We start from the raw sequence: 21,114 nt of genomic DNA, 5'->3' as shown, positions 1-21,114 counted from the left end.
TTATATTAAATTGCATGTTGTGATATTTCCATAGAGAGAGGCTTTGCATGGTCAGCTGATCCTCCACTGAACTGTAAGCTTTATAGTCCTGTGACTCCCAACTCTGCAGGACTCAGACCTCAGTCAACACAACCACCATGACTCTCATACCTCCTCATCTGGACGCTGGCTCTGCAGCTTCACAGTTTTGTCACTCAGCAACATTTCAGACGTGATGCGCTTCCTGTCTCTCTCTTCACCTCTGATTAATGTATGATTTGTGTTTGTGAGGGATGCAGACCCAGTGATCAGACTCAGCCTCGATTGTGACATTTCTCAGGATCCTGTCACACTGACCTGTAAATCACCCCAGTGTTTTGTAGTAATGTTGGTGTTAGATGTCCTGGTACCAGCAGAAACTGGACAGGCTCCCAACTGCCTTATATGGCCATCATCTCTGTATTCAGGAACACCAGCTCGGTTTTAGTGGTGGCTCTGGTTCGAGCTTCACCTTAACTCCATCAGCGTGTTGAGCTGAAAGATGTTGAGATTATTACTGTCAGAGTTATCGCCGTGGTGAGGTGCTTCACACGTGATTTAGAGCCGTACTAAACCTCCCTCAGTTTGACTGAGTGAAACTGGTCTGCTGCAGCTTGAAGATAACTGTCCAGTGAACAACACAACCTTCAAGCAGAGCGGCAATGAAGCTAAACACAACTGAACAAACTCAGTTTTAAATGTTCGTAAATTCCAAACAAAGCCCCATGCAACCAACTTTGTCATTTTAGATTTTGAGTTGAAGACTGGGCATCATCTATGTGTGTAAGATGAGCCTGAGGTGGTTGTAGGGGGTTCAACATAAACTTTATTTCTTCACTATTTGTGGATACAGGTCTGCACTTTTTAATTTTGATGATAAAAATATTTCTTTGAAGATTGTAGTGATGTGGTTCATGTGTTCTTTGTAGATGTTTGATTCAATGTAGGCTCCCCAGGTCCCTTTTGCCTGAGGCCCTAAAGTCCCTTGAAAACGCCCTGAGCCCACAAATGAGTTTTCATGGTGATTCTCTGGCGAGCAGTGAACGCTCGTGTTGTGAGTACTATGTATGGAGCTGTATCAGTAAAAACTGCCTCAACTAGTTGCTCCACAGAATGAGTTCTAACAGAAAACTACAATAAACACAGAGAATATATACGATGTATTATAAAACACATTGAGCTCATACAACCAGCACATCCTGCAAGTTTAAAACCAGAATAATCAGAAAATTGTGTTATTTATCAATTTCATTTGATGACTAAATGCTAGAATATTTATTTATCGACTTTATTGTCATTTAGATTCAGTTACACTTCATCAAATAGTGATATGATTATTATAATCACACATTTAACAGTGTATTACAAACATACACATCAGAACATGGATGGAACAGAATATCTAATTAACTCTTATGCTAAATGTGTAATTTCTTTTTCTCAGGTTTCATATAAACTTTACTTCTTTACTTATTTGACATTAATATGAATATGAGGAAAGTCCTACAAACTACTAACGTGATACTTTTGTTATTTTCATCATTTTGTTTCATTTTCAACTAAAGTCAGAAACATGGTTTTCATGTAGATCCACACAAGAAAAATTACTGTACAAGTAGAAGTAAAACACAGATTTACATTAATATCTTTTGTAGAAAAATTTAACAGAAGCAGATGTTGGTGATGATATATTTTATTTTAGTAAAGTAAAAATAGAAGTGTGAAAACAAATGACATGAGAACATGAAATATTTATTCTTGTTTCAAAAGTAGCACAATAGCATTGGACTGTTATAATGAGTTGGAAAAGACATGAAGACATGCAGAGCTGCAGTAGAACACATGTAAATCACGGACCCACAGTAGAGCACAATGACTCCATCCGCGTCTCTCTTCCTCGAGGCCTGTCAGGGTCCAGGGTTTTGGTGACAGGGCTCTGTCCTGGTCAGACTGGCCTCACAGCTCACTGAGTCCTGCCTTCCTCCACTGATCTGCAGGGAGCTCTTCAGGTGCTGCTCCAGCTTGTGCGCCTCCCTGGACCCCTGGCTCAGGCACTGGGCTGCTGCCCCTTCAGCCCAGGCCCAGGCTGAGGAAGCCCGGCCAGACACACCACAGTGGCACTGCCTGCCAGCTGCCTTTACTGGAGGGGGGGCGGTCAGGTGGGCCGCACACACACCCACTGGAGGAGAGAGGGTAGAAAGACAAGGATGAGGATGAAGGAAAATGGCGTACAGGTGATTTCTTGTGTTATAAAATGGACAGAAGAACTTACTGTTGAACATCATTCACTCAGTGTCAGACCTCAGCGCCAGGGTTGAAGTGTCAATGTGGCCGAAGGTTCACTGATAATGATTATTGATGATTATTGAGGACGTCTTCACGTCTGTTTCTCAACGTGTGACAGTGATAACTCGCCTGAGATGATTTCTGTTTAAACTCACAGAGCTGAAACACTGGTGTAAACAGTTCAAACCTTTGTCGTCTGTTTCTTTCACTTCCTTTTCACCACATGAAGCGTGAACACAAAGCTGAGCTGCATCACTGATAAATCTGTTTGTGTTCAACATCTGAGATTTTTACCAAAATATGTTTGATCAATTCAAACTAAACATTTTTAAACAGTTCATGATTTAGTTTGAAGCTTCATGCAAATTTTCTATTTTAACATTTTCTAAACGTGAACAAAAATCATCATTGTACATGAAAATAGATGAAACATTTGTTTTAGTATGTTTCTATAAATGTATTAATTTACATAACTGATTACTGATCAATAAATATTGATCTGCATTTCTTTTCTCAGATATGAGATGTACCTTAGATTGATAAAAGTTCAACAAAATTATCAGCCAGTCAATCTCTGAACTTGATCAAATTCTTGTTCATTATTTGATAAAGTATAAATGCACTAAAGTAAAATCTCTGGTACTTACAGTCAATGTTGAGTTTGGTTCCTCCACTGAAAGTGTACCACAGTGATACAGACTCATTAGGTGCTCATACAAAACCTCTCCTGCACCGTGAACAACAGTCTGTCCACTGAAGAGTCACTTTGTTCTTGTTAAACACTGCCATTTACACTTTATATTATATTGAGCTTATGTGTGCTTGGAAATTTTATCAAGATTTAAAAATAAAAATACAAAAATGTTAACATTTTTGTTACTTCTGAACTCTTTGAGAGAGACAAAAAGTTGATTTAACTTTGTCATGAATTAATCTTTGAAAAATAGTTTGACATCATTTGAAAGCTGCTAAAACAAACAGGATGCCTGCAAAAAAATTAAAACAAAATGTTTAGAAACTTCTATTGTAAGTCTACTCACTTGTAATTCAAGGGGAATGAAATACACATATTTGCATCAACGAGTGACACAATTTGAATCCGGTGCGTGACGACCCTCAATTCTGCATTCATATTTAGTTAAATCCAAACAGCAATGCTCCTGAGTTTGTGTCCCACTGTCACCTTCAGTCCGCTCAGAGCAGAGGAATCATTTCCATAGAGAGGAGGCTTGCATCGTCAGCTGATCCTCCACTGAACTGAGAAGCTTTATAGTCCTGTGACTCAACTCTGCAGGACTCAGACCCGTCAGTCGACCACAACCTCCATGACTCTCATGACCCTCCTCATCTGGACGCTGAGCCTGCTGCAGCTTCACAGGTTCAGTCACTCAGCAACATCTCTGAGGTGATGCGGTGCTTTTGTTCTCTCTCTTCACCCGCTGATTAATGTATGATTTGTGTTTGTGTGCAGGATGCAGCGGCCAGGTGACTGTGACTCAGCCTCCAGTCGTGACATTTACTCCAGGATCCACTGTCACGCTGACCTGTAAAACCAACCCCAGTGTTTATAGCGATATTTTTATTATTTGTCCTGGTACCAGCAGAAACCTGGACAGGCTCCCAAGCTTCTTATATACTATGCATCAACTCTTAATTCAGGAACTCCCTCTCGATTCAGTGGCAGTGGCACTGGTTCTAGCTTCACCTTAACCATCAGAGGTGTTCAGGCTGAAGATCTTGGAGATTATTACTGTCAGAGTTATCATAGCGGTGGAGTGTTCACACAGTGATTTAGAGCCGTACAAAAACCTCCCTCAGTTTGACTGAAGTGAAACTGGTCTGCTGCAGCTGCACTAGAGAATAACTGGTCCAGGTGAACACAACACAAGTCTTCAAGCAGAGCGGCAATGAAGCTAAACACAACTGAAACAAACTCACAGTTTTAAATGTTCAGAAATCTCCAAACAAAGCCCCATGCAACCAACTTTGTCATTTTAGATTTTGAGTTGAAGACTAGAACGTCTAAATGTGTGTAAGATGAGCCTGAGGTGGTGGTGGGGCGGGGGTTGAACATAAACTTTATTACTTCACTATCATTTACGTGGATGCACAGGTCTGCACTTTTTAAATTCTGATTTTATAATATTTGTTTGAAGATTGTAGTGATGTGGTTCATGTGTTTGTAGGGGGTGTTTGGGTCAATGTAGGCTCCCAGGTCCCTTTTGCCTGAGGCCCCTAAAGTCCCTGAAACGCCCTGGGTCCCACAAATGAGTTTTCATGGTGATTCTCTGGTGGAGCAGTGAACGCTGCGTTGACCCGGCCGAGTTGCACGTGTTGTAAACGGAGCTGTATGCAAACCTGCCTCAACTAGTTGCTCTACAGAATAAGTTCTAACAGAAAACTACAATAAACACAGAGAATATATACGATGTATTATAAAACACATTGAGCTCATACAACCAGCACATCCTGCAAGTTTAAAACCAATAATCGAAAATTGTGGTTATTTATCATTTCATTTGGTGACTAAATGTTGCCAGATATTTATTTATCGACTTTAATTGTCATTAGATTCAGTTACAATCAAATAGGATATGATTATTATAATCACACATTTAACAGTGTATTACCGAAGCACTCACACATCAGAACATGGATGAACAGAATATCTAATTAACTCTTATGCTAAATGGTAATTTCCTAATTTTCAGGTTTCATTATAAACTTACTTATCGTCTATTGACAATAATATGAATTATGAGGAAAGTCCTACAAACTACTAACGTGATACTTTTGTTATTTTCTTCATTTTTTTCAATGTTCAACTCAGAAGTCAAAACCTGGTTTTCATGCAGATCCACACAAGAAAAATTACTGTAGTAGAAGTAAAACACAGAGATTTACATTAATATCTTTTTGTCGAAAAAAATTTAACAGAAGCAGATGTTGGTGATGATATATTTTATTTTGGTAAAGTAAAATAGAAGTGTGAAAAACAAATGGCATGAGAACATGAAATATTTATTCTGTTTCAAAAGTAGCACAATACAGCATTGACTGTCATAATGAGTTGAAGAAAAGACATGAAGACATGCAGAGCTGCAGTAGAACACATGTAAATCACACGACCCACAGTAGAGCACAATGACTCATCCAGTCGCTCTCTACTCCGAGCAGCGGTCAGGGTCCAGGGTTTGAGTGACAGGGCTCTGTCCGGTCAGGTCAACTCTGTCCACTGAGCCCGCCTTCCTCCACTGATCTGCAGGAGGCTCATGGTGCTGCTCCAGCTGTAGTGGCCGCCCCTAGGACCCCGGGCTGCGAGACACCCTGGGGGGCTGCTGCTGCCCCCCCCTTCCAGCCCAGGCTCCAGGCTGAGGAAGCCCTGCCAGACACACCACAGTGGCACTGCCTGCTGCAGCTCTTACTGGAGGGGAGGACGGACGGGGTGGGCCACTTCCCCACTGGAGGAGAGAGGGGAGAAAGAACAAAGGGATGAGGATGAAGGAAAATGACGACAGGTGATTTCTGTATGTTATAAAATGAAACAGAAGAACTTCTACTGTTGAACATCATTCACTCAGTGTCAGACCATCAGCCGTAGGGTTCAAGTGTCAATGTAAGAAGGTTCACTGATGATTATTGATGATTATTGAGGACGTCTTCATCCGTTTCTCACCGTGTGAGCAGTGAATAACTCGTCCCTGAGATGATTTTCTCTGTTTAAACTCACAGAGCTGAAACACTGGTGTGAAAACAGTTCAAACATTTGTCGTCTGTTTCTTTCACTTCCTTTTCCACATGAAGCGTGTTCACAAAGCTGAGCTGCATCTACTGATAAAATCCGGTTTGTGTTCAACATCTGATTTTTTTTAATGTTTGATCAATTCAACTAAACATTTTAAACAGTTCATGATTTAGTTTGAAGCTTCATCAAATTCTATTTAACATTTTCTAAACATGTGAACAAAAATCATCATTGTACATGAAAATAGATGAAACATTTGTTTTAGTATGTTTCTATAAATGTATTAATCTACATAACTGATTACGATCAATAAATATTGATCTGCATTTCTTTTTCTCAGATATGAGGTTACCTTAGATTGATAAAAATTCAACAAAATTATCAGTCAGTCAATCTCTGAACTTGATCAAATTCTTGTTCATTATTTGATAAAAGTTATAAATGCACAAAGTAAAAATCTCTGATTCTTACAGTCAATGTTGAGTTTGGTTCCTCCACCGAAAGTGTTCCACAGTGATACAGACTCATTAGGTGCTCGTACAAAACCTCCTGCACCTTGAACAACAGTCTGTCCACTGAAGAGTCACTTTGTTCTTGTTAAACTACACAATTTACACTTTATATTTATATTGAGCTTATGGCTTGAAATTTTATCAAGATTTAAAATAAAAATAAAAAAATGTTAACATTTTTGTTACTTCTGAACTTTGAGAGACAAAAGTTGATTTAACTTTGTCATGAATTAATATTTCGAAAAATAGTTTGACATCATTTGAAAGCTGTAAAACAAACAGGATGCCTCAAAAGAATTAAAACAAAATGTTTAGAAACTTCTATTGTACGTCTACTCACTCTTGTAATTCAAGGGGAATGAAATACACATATTTGCATCAACGAAAGTGACACAATTTGAATCCAGATGCTGACGACCTCAATTCTGCGTATTCATATTTAGTGTAATCCAAACAGCAACGCTCCTGAGTTTGTGTCCCACGTCACCTTCAGTCCGCTCAGAGCAGAAGGAATCATTTCCATAGAGAGGAGGCTTTGCATCGTCAGCTGATCCTCCACTGAACTGAGAAGCTTTATAGTCCTGTGACTCCAACTCTGCAGGACTCAGAACAATCGCCACCACAACCACCATGACTCTCATCACCCTCCTCATCTGGACGCTGGCCTGCTGCAGCTTCACAGGTTCAGTCACTCAGCAACATCTCAGACGTGATGCGCTGCCTGTTCTCTCTCTTCACCTCCGCTGATTAATGTATGATTTGTGTTTGTATGCAGGATGCAGCGGCCAGGTGACTGTGACTCAGCCTCCAGTCGTGACATTTACTCCAGGATCCACTGTCACGCTGACCTGTAAATCCAACCCCAGTGTTTATAGTGATATTTTCTATTATTATTTGTCCTGGTACCAGCAGAAACCTGGACAGGCTCCCAAGCTTCTTATATACTATGCATCAACTCTTAATTCAGGAACTCCCTCTCGATTCAGTGGCAGTGGCACTGGTTCTAGCTTCACCTTAACCATCAGAGGTGTTCAGGCTGAAGATCTTGGAGATTATTACTGTCAGAGTTATCATAGCGGTGGAGTGTTCACACAGTGATTTAGAGCCGTACAAAAACCTCCCTCAGTTTGACTGAAGTGAAACTGGTCTGCTGCAGCTGCACAGAGAATAACTGGTCCAGTGAACACAACACAAGTCTTCAAGCAGAGCGGCAATGAAGCTAAACACAACTGAAACAAACTCACAGTTTTAAATGTTCAGAAATCTCCAAACAAAGCCCCATGCAACCAACTTTGTCATTTTAGATTTTGAGTTGAAGACTAGAACGTCTAAATGTGTGTCAGATGAGCCTGAGGTGGTTGTAGGGCGGGGGGGGGGGGTTCAACATAAACTTTATTACTTCACTATCATTTACGTGGATGCACAGGTCTGCACTTTTTAAATTCTGATTTTATAATATTTGTTTGAAGATTGTAGTGATGTGGTTCATGTGTTTCTTTGTAGGGGGGTGTTTGGGTCAATGTAGGCTCCCCAGGTCCCTTTTGCCTGAGGCCCCTAAAGTCCCTTGAAACGCCCCTGGAGTCCCACAAATGAGTTTTCATGGTGATTCTCTGTCGGAGCAGTGAACGCTGCGTTGACCGGCCGAGTTGCACGTGTTGTAAACGGAGCTGTATCGTAAAAAACCTGCCTCAACTAGTTGCTCTACAGAATGAGTTCTAACAGAAAACTACAATAAACACAGAGAATATATACGATGTATTATAAAACACATTGAGCTCATACAACCAGCACATCCTGCAAGTTTAAAACCAGAATAATCAGAAAATTGTGGTTATTTATCAATTTCAGTTGATGACTATATGTTGCCAGATATTTATTTATCAACTTTAAATGTCATTTAGATTCTGTTACACTTCATCAAATAGTGATATGATGATTATTATAATCACACATTCAAAAGTGTATTACCATTAAGCACTCACACATCAGAACATGGATGGAACAGAATATTTAATCTCATTCTTATGCTAATGTGTAATTTCCCTTTAATTTCTCAGGTTTCATTATAAGCTTTTACTTCTGTCACTTATTTACAATATTATGAATTATGAGGAAAGTCCTACAAACTACTAACGTGATACTTTTGTGATTTTCATCATTTTGTTCAATGTTCAACTCAAAAGTCAGAAACATGGTTTTCATGCAGATCCACACAAGAGAAATTACTGTCTAAGTAGAAGTAAAACACAGATTTACATTAATATCTTTTGTGATGATATATTTTATTTTAGTAAAGTAAAAATAGAAATGTGAAAAACAAATGACATGAGAACATGAAATATTTATTCTTGTTTCAAAAGTAGCACAAAACAGCATTGGACTGTCATAATGAGTTAAAGAAAAGACATGAAGATTGTCTATAGATTCTACATATTTTATATAGACTGTCATCCCGTTTATATAGAGTGTTTATAAATATATTAATAATATATTATTATATTATATATAGATATTATATGATAAATATATTATTTAGATAATCAATAGTCTGTATTTATATCTATATAGACCTTATATATCATTATATATTAATCAGACTGTCTATACCTTCATATAGACAGTCTATCTAACTAAGGTCTCTTTAGGCCTCATGATGCATTTTGCAGCTCTTTTTATTCACATGGTTTTATCTTTATTAGCAGATGCAGTTTGCTCAGTTTTAATGGAATTGACATGTTAAGCTTTATCTTTTTTACAAAGTATTCGAATGAGCCTGATACTCGTGAAACTGCCATCACATTTAATCTGATTGATACTCAGAGTATTCTCAGAGGGAGAATACTTAAAAACAGAGGCCTGCACTGTAAACAATTGTATTGTCAATTAACAGTTAACTGCTGGCAGCAGGGTTGCCTGCAGTTTACTGTTATTTTACAGTACTCATACTGTAATCAATTTACAGTGTGTTACCGTAAAACTAAATCAACTGAATTACAGGGCATTGCTGTATTTTCTTATTTTCACAGTAAACTGCTGGCAGCAGGTTGCCAGGATTTACTGTTTTCTTACTGTAACCTTAATTTACAGTTTAGTGCTGTCCACATACTAAAACACACTATAGTGCTTTATTTTCTTATATTTACAGTATACGATTAGCATCAGTCTGTACATTATTGTTTAAAATGAAATTCAACATAATCTCAAATACCGTACAATGTAATTGAATGTAATAGCAGCATGGATGACAGTCAATTCCTATAAATTAAACTCCTCTTTACCAAAACCTTGGTTCGCTATTTTGATGTGATATTCTGAACAACGTATACTGAATGATTAAGGTAAATAAAATGCAGCAACCAAAACATTCTATAGAAAAGAGGAGTCTTAGAAAAAACGAGATCAATTGATTAACCCAACATTTATTTATAAAAGGCAACACCAATTGAAATACTTGCTGTTTATTGTTGATAGAAACAAAGTTGTCCATTACAGTTGGAGATTTCAGCTATGCACAACAGAACATGACAGTTATCAGTATGTTCATTAAATGTGATAAAACCCATAAACCATAATACTGATAATATACACAGTAACCTTTAAAGCTTAAGTGACCAAATCCTACAATGGTATACCATTGTATGGTGTAGTGCCATGAGTATGTTCACCTTTGTGCACATAAAAAGTAAGCATACCCACATTTTTGAAGTAAAATAATGCATATTTAGTGGACAGGAGAACAAGAATATGATTCCATGTACAAAATTAAAGAGAAAAATATACAAATAACCTGGGGAGAGACCTCTCCCTGAATTGTGACAGATTTCTTCTGAATGACTCTCCCTGTCCTCTTGAGCCAGGTCCCCACACGGCTCTTGTTCCTCTTTCTGGGTTGATTCAAAAGAAGCATCTACAAAACACATGAATCTGAGATTAGAGGTTGGATAGATGTAAAGTCTTTTATATATGATGTCTATACAAGTGTTTATGAAGTTAGGGTTGAAAATAAATGTGAAAATGTGAAATAAAAGAGAAAATGTCAGATAGGCAGCACAATTCTGACCTTGTACAGGTAGCTCCCAGTTAAAGATGTGAACACTGTAAACAGCAAGCCCTGTCACAAAGGTTGGGTGGATGCCCCCACATGTGATCCTCAAGGCTGATCATCCAGTATCCAACTGTCACAGGCTCTTTTCACCTGAAACATGAATCAAGAGTCATCTCAAAAGCATCTTGACTTTTGCAAACATCTCTAATGGGAAGAAAAGTCATTCTTTATTTATGATTAATACAGATAACTTAAAAAAACAATCTGATATGCAATATAAGTTATGTTCTGAATACATACCAAGCATTACTAGAGGAGGAGTCAAAAGTAGGTTGAGTGTCCTTTCGCCACCACTGTGAGTGCTATGAAACGGACAAAAAAATGTGGTGAGAATATTAGAACGAGTCCATCTGAAGTCTTTGTAAAGTGGTTCCTTCAGCAGCTGGACAACATACTAATATGACACACTATTAGTTCAACTTTAATACCCAATGAGATGTAACATTATCAAAGCTGTAGTGGAGTTGAAAATGTACAGAAGAGGACAAACTCACAATAATGCTCCTAGCTGCAAACCAACTGACCATACAAAAAGACAATAGGAATAACTTTGAAGTACTATTTAGTATTGGCCGAATCTACAAAATAATAATTTAAAAAGTAGCTTTACTGCTGTACTCACAAGTCACTGCATGGCTGATTGAGAGGACCACATGCGAGTGCTGCAAGCTAGCTAAGTTACAGTTCTAATCAGTCTGAGTTTGTATAAAAGACAGCAAAAGTAAGCAAAAATGCAAGGCAGACAAAGTTTATTTCAACTCACCGAAGACTTGATGATAAAATGCAGGATTCAGATGGATAATCCTCTAAAAAAGGTCCAGAGTTGGCTTCACGACTTTGTGTTCAACATCCGTCTTCTACAAATATAGTAGCATTCCGCTTTGCAGGACCTCTCTGCCGTTGATTCTGACATCACCCCCAGAATGCAATGCTGTTTACAGTATATTGCAATGTTTTAAGGAAAACAGCAAGCTGCTCATAAATATTTCCCAGAATGCATTGTTTTCTACAGCACAGTGCCGTTTTAATGGAAAACAGAATGTTACAGTCAGAATTTGGCTGTTTTCTTACAGCAATTCGTTACAGTGTGGGGTCACTGAGGTCAGATGACGGCGTACTTACTTCTTTCCTGATATCAGAGCTGCATGAAATGACTGATGTACATGGTGATGAAAAGGTTGAACAAGGACAGAAAACAAAATCAGCCTCACACCATGATGGAGTTATTGATGATGGTGAACTGCCAGCAGAGGGCAGTGTGCATCTACTTATAGACATGAAGGGATATTTCAGGAGAGAGTTACTCCCAGAGCAGCTTCCTGGCTTCAGTGTTCAGTCACAGTTGGATTTAGTTGAGGAAACAAAATCACGTGGTAAGATTTTGATACATTTCTTGGTTTGGGATGAAATAGTCCATTAACAACAATCACATTCAAAGGTTTTCTTGTAAAAAGCCTTGAATACAACTTCTCCCATGTGTGCAGACCAGAACTTTCAAAGTCAGACACAGAAGTGAAAGTTCCTTCATGTCATGTCCACATGTTCTCACTCAATCACCTCTTCCTCTCAGTTTCATAAAGACAGGTGCACTCAAAAGTATTTTACATGAATTTTATGCATCGCTGCTCCTCAGAGTTAAAGTCACACAGAGTCTGAACCGTTTTCACGCACTCACACAGGAAACTGCATCAGGATGATGTTGACAGTAACTCTGAGTGTCATGCTGGTTTTTTTGAGTCAGGTGAGAGATTTTGGCGTGGGGAAATGTGTTTTCTTTATTTTCCTCCACAGGCTGTTGAAACTATTTCCTCTGATGCTCTTTCATTCATTTCTTATTTCAGAGTCTGCAGCCAACAATTTTCTTACTCAGACTGACTCAGTCAAGTCTGTTAGTCTTGGAGGGACTGTGAACATCGGAGCCACAGGGAGTTCAGATATTGGTGCTGACCTCAGTTGGTACCTTCAGAAACCTGGACAGGCTCCCAAGCTTCTTATTTACTTAGCATCAACTCTTAATTCAGGAACTCCCTCTCGATTCAGTGGCAGTGGCTCTGGTTCTAGCTACACCTTAACCATCAGAGGTGTTCAGGCTGAAGATGTTGGAGATTATTACTGTCTCGGTTATCATGACAACGATCAGTTCACACAGTGATTTAGAGCCGTACAAAAACCTCCCTCAGTTTGACTGAAGTGAAACTGGTCTGCTGCAGCTGCACAGAGAATAACTGGTCCAGTGAACACAACACAAGTCTTCAAGCAGAGCGACAATGAAGCTAAACACAACTGAAACACACTCACAGTTTTAAATGTTCATTAATCTCCAAACAAAGCCCCATGCAACCAACTTTGTCATTTTAGATTTTTAGTTGAAGACTAGAACGTCTAATGACGTTCTATGGTGACGTGGTGGTGGTGGTGGAGGGGTGGGGGGGTGGGGGGTGGGGGGGGGTGAACTTAAACTTTATTACATCACTATCATTTACGTGGATGCACAGGTCTGCACTTTTTTAATTTTGATTTTATAATATTTGTTTGAAGATTGTAATGATGTGGTTCATGTGTTTCTTTGTAGGGGGGTGTTTGGGTCAATGTAGGCTCCCCAGGTCCCTTTTGCCTGAGGCCCCTAAAGTCCCTTGAAACGCCCCTGGAGTCCCACAAATGAGTTTTCATGGTGATTCTCTGGCGGAGCAGTGAACGCTGCGTTGACTGGCCGAGTTGGGTGTTGTAAACGGAGCTGTATCGTAAAAACCTCAACTAGTTGCTCTACAGAATGAGTTCTAACAAACTACAATAAACACAGAGAATATATACGATGTATTATAAAACACATTGAGCTCATACAACCAGCACATCCTGCAAGTTTAAAACCAGAATAATCAGAAACAATTGTGGTTATTTATCAATTTCATTTGATGACTAAATGTTGCCAGATATTTATTTATCGACTTTAAATGTCATTTAGATTCAGTTACACTTCATCAAATAGTGATATGATTATTATAATCACACATTCAAAAGTGTATTACCATTAAGCACTCACACATCAGAACATGGATGGAACAGAATATCTAATTAACTCTTATGCTAAATGTGTAATTTCCCTTTAATTTCTCAGGTTTCATTATAAACTTTTACTTCTGTCACTTATTGACAATAATATGAATTATGAGGAAAGTCCTACAAACTACTAACGTGATACTTTTGTGATTTTCATCATTTTGTTCAATGTTCAACTCAGAAGTCAGAAACATGGTTTTCATGCAGATCCACACAAGAGAAATTACTGTCTAAGTAGAAGTAAAACACAGATTTACATTAATATCTTTTGCCGCAGAAAAAATAAAACAGAAGCAGATGTTGGTGATGATATATTTTATTTTAGTAAAGTAAAAATAGAAATGTGAAAAACAAATGACATGAGAACATGAAATATTTATTCTTGTTTCAAAAGTAGCACAATACAGCATTGGACTGTCATAATGAGTTGAAGAAAAGACATGAAGACATGCAGAGCTGCAGTAGAACACATGTAAATCACACGGACCCACAGTAGAGCACAATGACTCCATCCGGTCGTCTCTCTACTCCGAGCAGCGGTCAGGGTCCAGGGTTTGAGCGACAGGGCTCTGTCCGGTCAGACTGGCCTCACAGCTCACTGAGCCCGCCTTCCTCCACTGATCTGCAAGGAGGCTCATGGTGCTGCTCCAGCTGTAGTGGCCGCCCCTCCCCAGGACCCCCGGGCTGTGACACCCCTGAGGAGCTGCTCTTCCCCCACCTTCCAGCCCAGGCTCCAGGCTGAGGGGAAGCCCCCGCTGGCCAGACACACCACAGTGGCACTGCCCTGCTGCAGTTCTTCACTGGAGGGGGGGAGGACGGTCAGGGTGGGCCGCACCACACCCACTGGAGGAGAGAGAGGGGAGAAAAGACAAAGGGATGAGGATGAAGGAAAATGACGTACAGGTGATTTCTTGTATGTTATAAAATGAAACAGAAGAACTTCTACTGTTGAACATCATTCACTCAGTGTCAGACCATCAGCCGCAGGGTTCAAGTGTCAATGTGGCTGAGAAGGTTCACTGATAATGATTATTGATGATTATTGAGGACGTCTTCACGTCTGTTTCTCAACGTGTGACAGTGAATAACTCGTCCCTGAGATGATTTTCTTCTGTTTAAACTCACAGAGCTGAAACACTGGTGTGAAAACAGTTCAAACCTTTGTCGTCTGTTTCTTTCACTTCCTTTTCACCACATGAAGCGTGAACACAAAGCTGAGCTGCATCTACTGATAAAATCCTGTTTGTGTTCAACATCTGATTTTTGTGCCAAAATATGTTTGATCAATTCAAACTAAACATTTTTAAACAGTTTATGATTTAGTTTGAAGCTTGAGCAAATTCTATTTTAAAACGTTTTAAACATGTGAATAAAAATCATCATTGTACATGAAAATAGATGAAACATTTGTTTTAGTATGTTTCTATAAATGTATTAATCTACATAAACTGATTACGATCAATAAATATTGATCTGCATTTCTTTTTCTCAGGATATGAGATTACCTTAGATTGATAAAAATTCAACAAAATTATCAGCCAGTCAATCTCTGAACTTGATCAAATTCTTGTTCATTATTTGATAAAAGTTATAAATGCACAAAGTAAAAATCTCTGGTACTTACAGTCAATGTCGAGTTTGGTTCCTCCACCGAAAGTCCACCACAGTGATACAGACTCATTAGGTGCTCGTACAAAAACCTCCTGCACCGTGAACAACAGTCTGTCCACTGAAGAGTCACTTTGTTCTGGTTAAACTACACAATTTACACTTAATATTTATATTGAGCTAATGTGGCTTGAAATTTCATCAAGATTTAATAATAAAAAAATATATTTGTTAACATTTTTGTTACTTCTGAACATTGAGAGACAAAAAGTTGATTTAACTTTGTCATGAATTAATATTTCGAAAAATAGTTTGACATCATTTGAAAGCTGTAAAACAAACAGGATGCTTCAAAAGAATTAAAACAAAATGTTTTGAAAATTCTATTGTACGTCTACTCACTCTGTAATTCAAGGGGAATGAAATACACATATTTGCATCAATGAAAGTGACACAATTTGAATCCAGATGCTGACGACCCTCAATTCTGCTTCTTCATATTTAGTGTAAATCCAAACAGCAACGCTCCTGAGTTTGTGTCCCACGTCACCTTCAGTCCGCTCAGAGCAGAGGAATCATTTCCATAGAGAGGAGGCTTTGCATCGTCAGCTGATCCTCCACTGAACTGAGAAGCTTTATAGTCCTGTGACTCCAACTCTGCAGGACTCAGACCCGTCAGTCGACCACAACCACCATGACTCTCATCACCCTCCTCATCTGGACGCTGGCCTGCTGCAGCTTCACAGGTTCAGTCACTCAGCAACATTTCAGACGTGATGCGCTGCCTGTTCTCTCTCTTCACCTCCGCTGATTAATGTATGATTTGTGTTTGTGTGCAGGATGCAGCGGCCAGATGACTGTGACTCAGCCTCCAGTCGTGACATTTACTCCAGGATCCACTGTCACGCTGACCTGTAAAACCAAACCCAGTGTTTATACGAGTAGTTCTGGTGATCGTATATCCTGGTACCAGCAGAAACCCGGACAGGCTCCCAAGCTTCTTATATACTATACATCAACTCTACATTCAGGAACTCCCTCTCGATTCAGTGGCAGTGGCTCTGGTTCTAGCTTCACCTTAACCATCAGAGGTGTTCAGGCCGAAGATGTTGGAGATTATTACTGTCTCGGTGATTTTGGCAGTGGAGTGTCCACACAGTGATTTAGAGTCGTACAAAAACCTCCCTCAGTTTGACTGAAGTGAAACTGGTCTGCTGCAGCTGCACAGAGAATAACTGGTCCAGTGAACACAACACAAGTCTTCAAGCAGAGCGACAATGAAGCTAAACACAACTGAAACAAACTCACAGTTTTAAATGTTCAGAAATCTCCAAACAAAGCCCCATGCAACCAACTTTGTCATTTTAGATTTTTAGTTGAAGAATAGAACGTCTAAATGTGTGTGTAAGATGAGCCTGAGGTGGTGGTGGGGGGGTTGAACATAAACTTTATTACTTCACTATCATTTACGTGGATGCACAGGTCTGCACTTTTTAATTTTGATGATAAAATATTTGTTTGAAGATTGTAATGATGTGGTTCATGTGTTTCTTTGTAGGGGGGTGTTTGGGTCAATGTAGGCTCCCCAGGTCCCTTTTGCCTGAGGCCCCTAAAGTCCCTTGAAACGCCCCTGGAGTCCCACAAATGAGTTTTCATGGTGATTCTCTGGCGGAGCAGTGAACGCTGCGTTGACCGGCCGAGTTGCACGTGTTGTAAACGGAGCTGTATCGTAAAAAACCTGCCTCAACTAGTTGCTCTACAGAATGAGTTCTAACAGAAAACTACAATAAACACAGAGAATATATACGATGTATTATAAAACACATTGAGCTCATACAACCAGCACATCCTGCAAGTTTAAAACCAGAATAATCAGACAATTGTGGTTATTTATCAATTTCATTTGATGACTAAATGTTGCCAGATATTTATTTATCGACTTTAAATGTCATTTAGATTCTGTTACACTTCATCAAATAGTGATATGATGATTATTATAATCACACATTCAAAAGTGTATTACCATTAAGCACTCACACATCAGAACATGGATGGAACAGAATATCTAATTAACTCTTATGCTAAATGTGTAATTTCCCTTTAATTTCTCAGGTTTCATTATAAACTTTTACTTCTGTCACTTATTGACAATAATATGAATTATGAGGAAAGTCCTACAAACTACTAACGTGATACTTTTGTGATTTTCATCATTTTGTTCAATGTTCAACTCAGAAGTCAGAAACATGGTTTTCATGCAGATCCACACAAGAGAAATTACTGTCTAAGTAGAAGTAAAACACAGATTTACATTAATATCTTTTGCCGCAGAAAAAATAAAACAGAAGCAGATGTTGGTGATGATATATTTTATTTTAGTAAAGTAAAAATAGAAATGTGAAAAACAAATGACATGAGAACATGAAATATTTATTCTTGTTTCAAAAGTAGCACAATACAGCATTGGACTGTCATAATGAGTTGAAGAAAAGACATGAAAACATGCAGATTGTCAATAGATTCTACATATTTTATACAGAGTGTCATCCTCTTTATATAGACTGTTTATAAATATATTAATAATATATTATTATATTATATATATAGATATTATATGATAAATATATTATTTAGATAATCAATAGTCTGTATTTATATCTATATAGACCTTATATATCATTATATAGTAATCAGACTGTCTATACCTTCATATGACAGTCTATCTAACTAAAGTCTCTTTTGGCCTCATGATGCATTTTGCAGCTCTTTTTATTCACATGGTTTTATCTTTATTAGCAGATGCAGTTTGCTCAGTTTTAATGGAATTGACATGTTAAACTTCATGTTTTTTACAAAGTATTCGAATGAGCCTGATACTCGTAAACGTGACTGTCACATTTAGTCTGATTGATACTCAGAGTATTCTCAGAGGGAGAGAATACTTAAATAAAACAGAGGCCTGCACTGTAAACAATTGTCATGTAAATTAACAGTAAACTGCTGGCAGCAGGGTTGCCTGCAGTTTACTGTTATTTTACAGTACTCATACTGTAATCAACTTTACAGTGTGTTACCGTAAAAACTAAATCAACTGAATTACAGTGCATTGCTGTATTTTCTTATTTTCACAGTAAACTGCTGGCAGCAGGGTTGCCAGGGATTTACTGTTTTCTTACTGTAACCTTAATTTACAGTTTAGTGCTGTCCACATACTAAAACACACTATAGTGCTTCATTTTCTTATATTTACAGTATACGATTAGCATCAGTCTGTACATTATTGTTTTAAATGAAATTCAACATAATCTCAAATACCGTACAATGTAATTGAATGTAATAGCAGCATGGATGACAGTCAATTCCTATAAATTAAACTCCTCTTTACCAAAACCTTGGTTCGCTATTTTGATGTGATATTCTGAACAACGTATACTGAATGATTAAGGTAAATAAAATGCAGCAACCAAAACATTCTATAGAAAACAGGAGACTTATTAACAACACAATGGCAGGATACATTGTCCTCTAAACACTGTCATTAGAACATGGTTTCTGAGGAATTGTGTGTGAAGCACAGACGGTGGGAGCTCTGCAATTTGATTGCACGGAAGATCAAGAAGTGACATTCATGAAGTAAATACATCCAATAACTGACCCGAATTTCTAACAGAGTGAAATAAAGCGGAGGATATAGGGTCTGCTCAGATACTGATAATATACACAGTAACCTTTAAAAGCTTAAGTGACCAAATCCTACAATGGTATACCATTGTATGGTATGGTACCAAGTGAGTATGTTCACTTTTGTGCACATAAAAAGTAAGCATACCCACATTTTTGAAGTAAAATAATGCATATTTAGTGGACAGGAGAGCAAGAATATGATTCCATGTACAAAATTAAAGAGAAAAAATTACAAATAACCTGGGGAGAGACCTCTCCCTCGTTGATTGTGACAGATTTCTTCTGAATGACTCTCCCTGTCCTCTTGGAGACGAGTCCCCCACACGGCTCTTGTTCCTCTTTCTGGGTTGATTCAAAAGAAGCATCTACAAAACACATGAATCTGAGATTAGAGGTTGGACAGATGTAAAGTCTTTATATATGATGTCACAAGTGTTTATGAAGTTGAGGTTGAAAATAAATGTGAAAATGTGAAATAAAAGAGAAAATGTCAGATAGGCAGCACAATTCTGACCTTGTACAGGCAGCTCCCCAGTTAAAGATGTGAACACTGTAAACAGCAAGCCCTGTCACAAGGTTGGGTGGATGCCCACATGTGATCCTCAAGGCTGATCATCCAGTATCCAACTGTCACAGGCTCTTTTTCACCTGAAACATGAATCAAGAGTCATCTCAAAAGCTTCTTGACTTTTGCAAACATCTCTAATGGGAAGAAAAGTCATGCTTTATTTATGATTAATACAGATAACTTAAAAAAAACCAATGTGATATGCAATATAAGTTATGTTCTGAATACATACCAAGCATTACTAGAGGAGGAGTCAAAGTAGGTTGAGTGTCCTTTCGCCACCACTGTGGGAGATTGCTGCAGAGCACGGACAAAAAAATGTGGTGAGAATATTAGAACGAGTCCATCTGAAGTCTTTGTAAAGTGGTTCCTTCAGCAGCTGGACAACATACTAATATGACACACTATTAGTTCAACTTTAATACCCAATAAGATGTAACATTATCAAAGCTGTAGTGGAGTTGAAAATGTACAGAAGAGGACAAACTCACAATAATGCTCCTAGCTGCAAACCAACTGACCATACAAAAAGACAATAAGATGAACTTTTAAGTACTATTTAGTATTGGCCGAATCTACAAAATAATAATTTAAAAAGTAGTTTTACTGCTGTACTCACAAGTCACTGCATGGCTGATTGAGAGGACCACATGCGAGTGCTGCAAGCTAGCTAAGTTACAGTTCTAATCAGTCTGAGTTTGTATAAAAGACAGCAAAAGTAAGCAAAAAATGCAAGGCAGACAAAGTTTATTTCAACTCACCGAAGACTTGCTGATAAAATGCAGGATTCAGATGGATAATCCTCTAAAAAAGGTCCAGAGTTGGCTTCACGACTTTGTGTTCAACATGCGTCTTCTACAAATATAGTAGCATTCCGCTTTTGCAGGACCTCTCTGCCGTTGATTCTGACATCACCCCCAGAATGCAATGCTGTTTACAGTATATTGCAATGTTTTAAGGAAAACAGCAAGCTGCTCATAAATATTTCCCAGAATGCATTGTTTTCTACAGCACAGTGCCGTTTTAATGGAAAACAGAATGTTACAGTCAGAATTTGGCTGTTTTCTTACAGCAATTCGTTACAGTGTGGGGTCACTGAGGTCAGATGACACGTACTTACTTACTTCTTTCCCTGATATCAGAGCTGCATGAAATGACTGATGTACATGGTGATGAAAAGGTTGAACAAGGACAGAAAACAAAATCAGCCTCACACCATGATGGAGTTATTGATGATGGTGAACTGCCAGCAGGGGGCAGTGTGCATCTACTTATAGACATGAAGGGATATTTCTGAGGGAGAGAGTTACTCCCAGAGCAGCTTCCTGGCTTCAGTGTTCAGTCGCAGTTGGATTTAGTTGAGGAAACAAAATCACGTGGTTAGATTTTGATACATTTCTTGGTTTGGGATGAAATAGTCCATTAACAACAATCACATTCAAAGGTTTTCTGGTCAAAAGCCTTGAAGACAAACTTCTCCCATGTGTGCAGACCAGAACTTTTCAAAGTCAGACACAGAAGTGAAAGTTCC

General features: G+C 38.5%; 1 pseudogene and 3 gene segments (V, D, J or C); 3 read left to right on the top strand and 1 right to left on the bottom strand.

Moving 5' to 3' along the window:
* Positions 1–12,833, top strand: part of LOC118116397 — an 86,923-nt gene extending 74,090 nt beyond the window's left edge. Inside the window, 1 exon segment of the V gene segment in view lies at positions 12,508–12,833. Within this exon segment, the coding sequence occupies positions 12,508–12,818 (311 nt within the window).
* On the top strand, positions 7,186–7,802 carry LOC118116389. The segment is given in 2 exon segments: positions 7,186–7,243; positions 7,337–7,802. Coding segments are annotated over 2 exon segments (375 nt in total).
* A 1,190-nt stretch (positions 12,834–14,023) lies between the features above and the next one.
* Positions 14,024–15,876, bottom strand: LOC118116379 (annotated as a pseudogene).
* A 58-nt stretch (positions 15,877–15,934) lies between these two features.
* On the top strand, positions 15,935–17,131 carry LOC118103910. The segment is given in 2 exon segments: positions 15,935–16,077; positions 16,171–17,131. Coding segments are annotated over 2 exon segments (375 nt in total).
* The last annotated feature ends 3,983 nt before the right edge of the window (positions 17,132–21,114 follow it).

The sequence above is a fragment of the Hippoglossus stenolepis genome, chromosome 10 (assembly GCF_022539355.2).
Source record: "Hippoglossus stenolepis isolate QCI-W04-F060 chromosome 10, HSTE1.2, whole genome shotgun sequence".
NCBI lineage: Eukaryota > Metazoa > Chordata > Actinopteri > Pleuronectiformes > Pleuronectidae > Hippoglossus > Hippoglossus stenolepis.
This window is presented reverse-complemented; position numbering and strand designations above follow the sequence as displayed.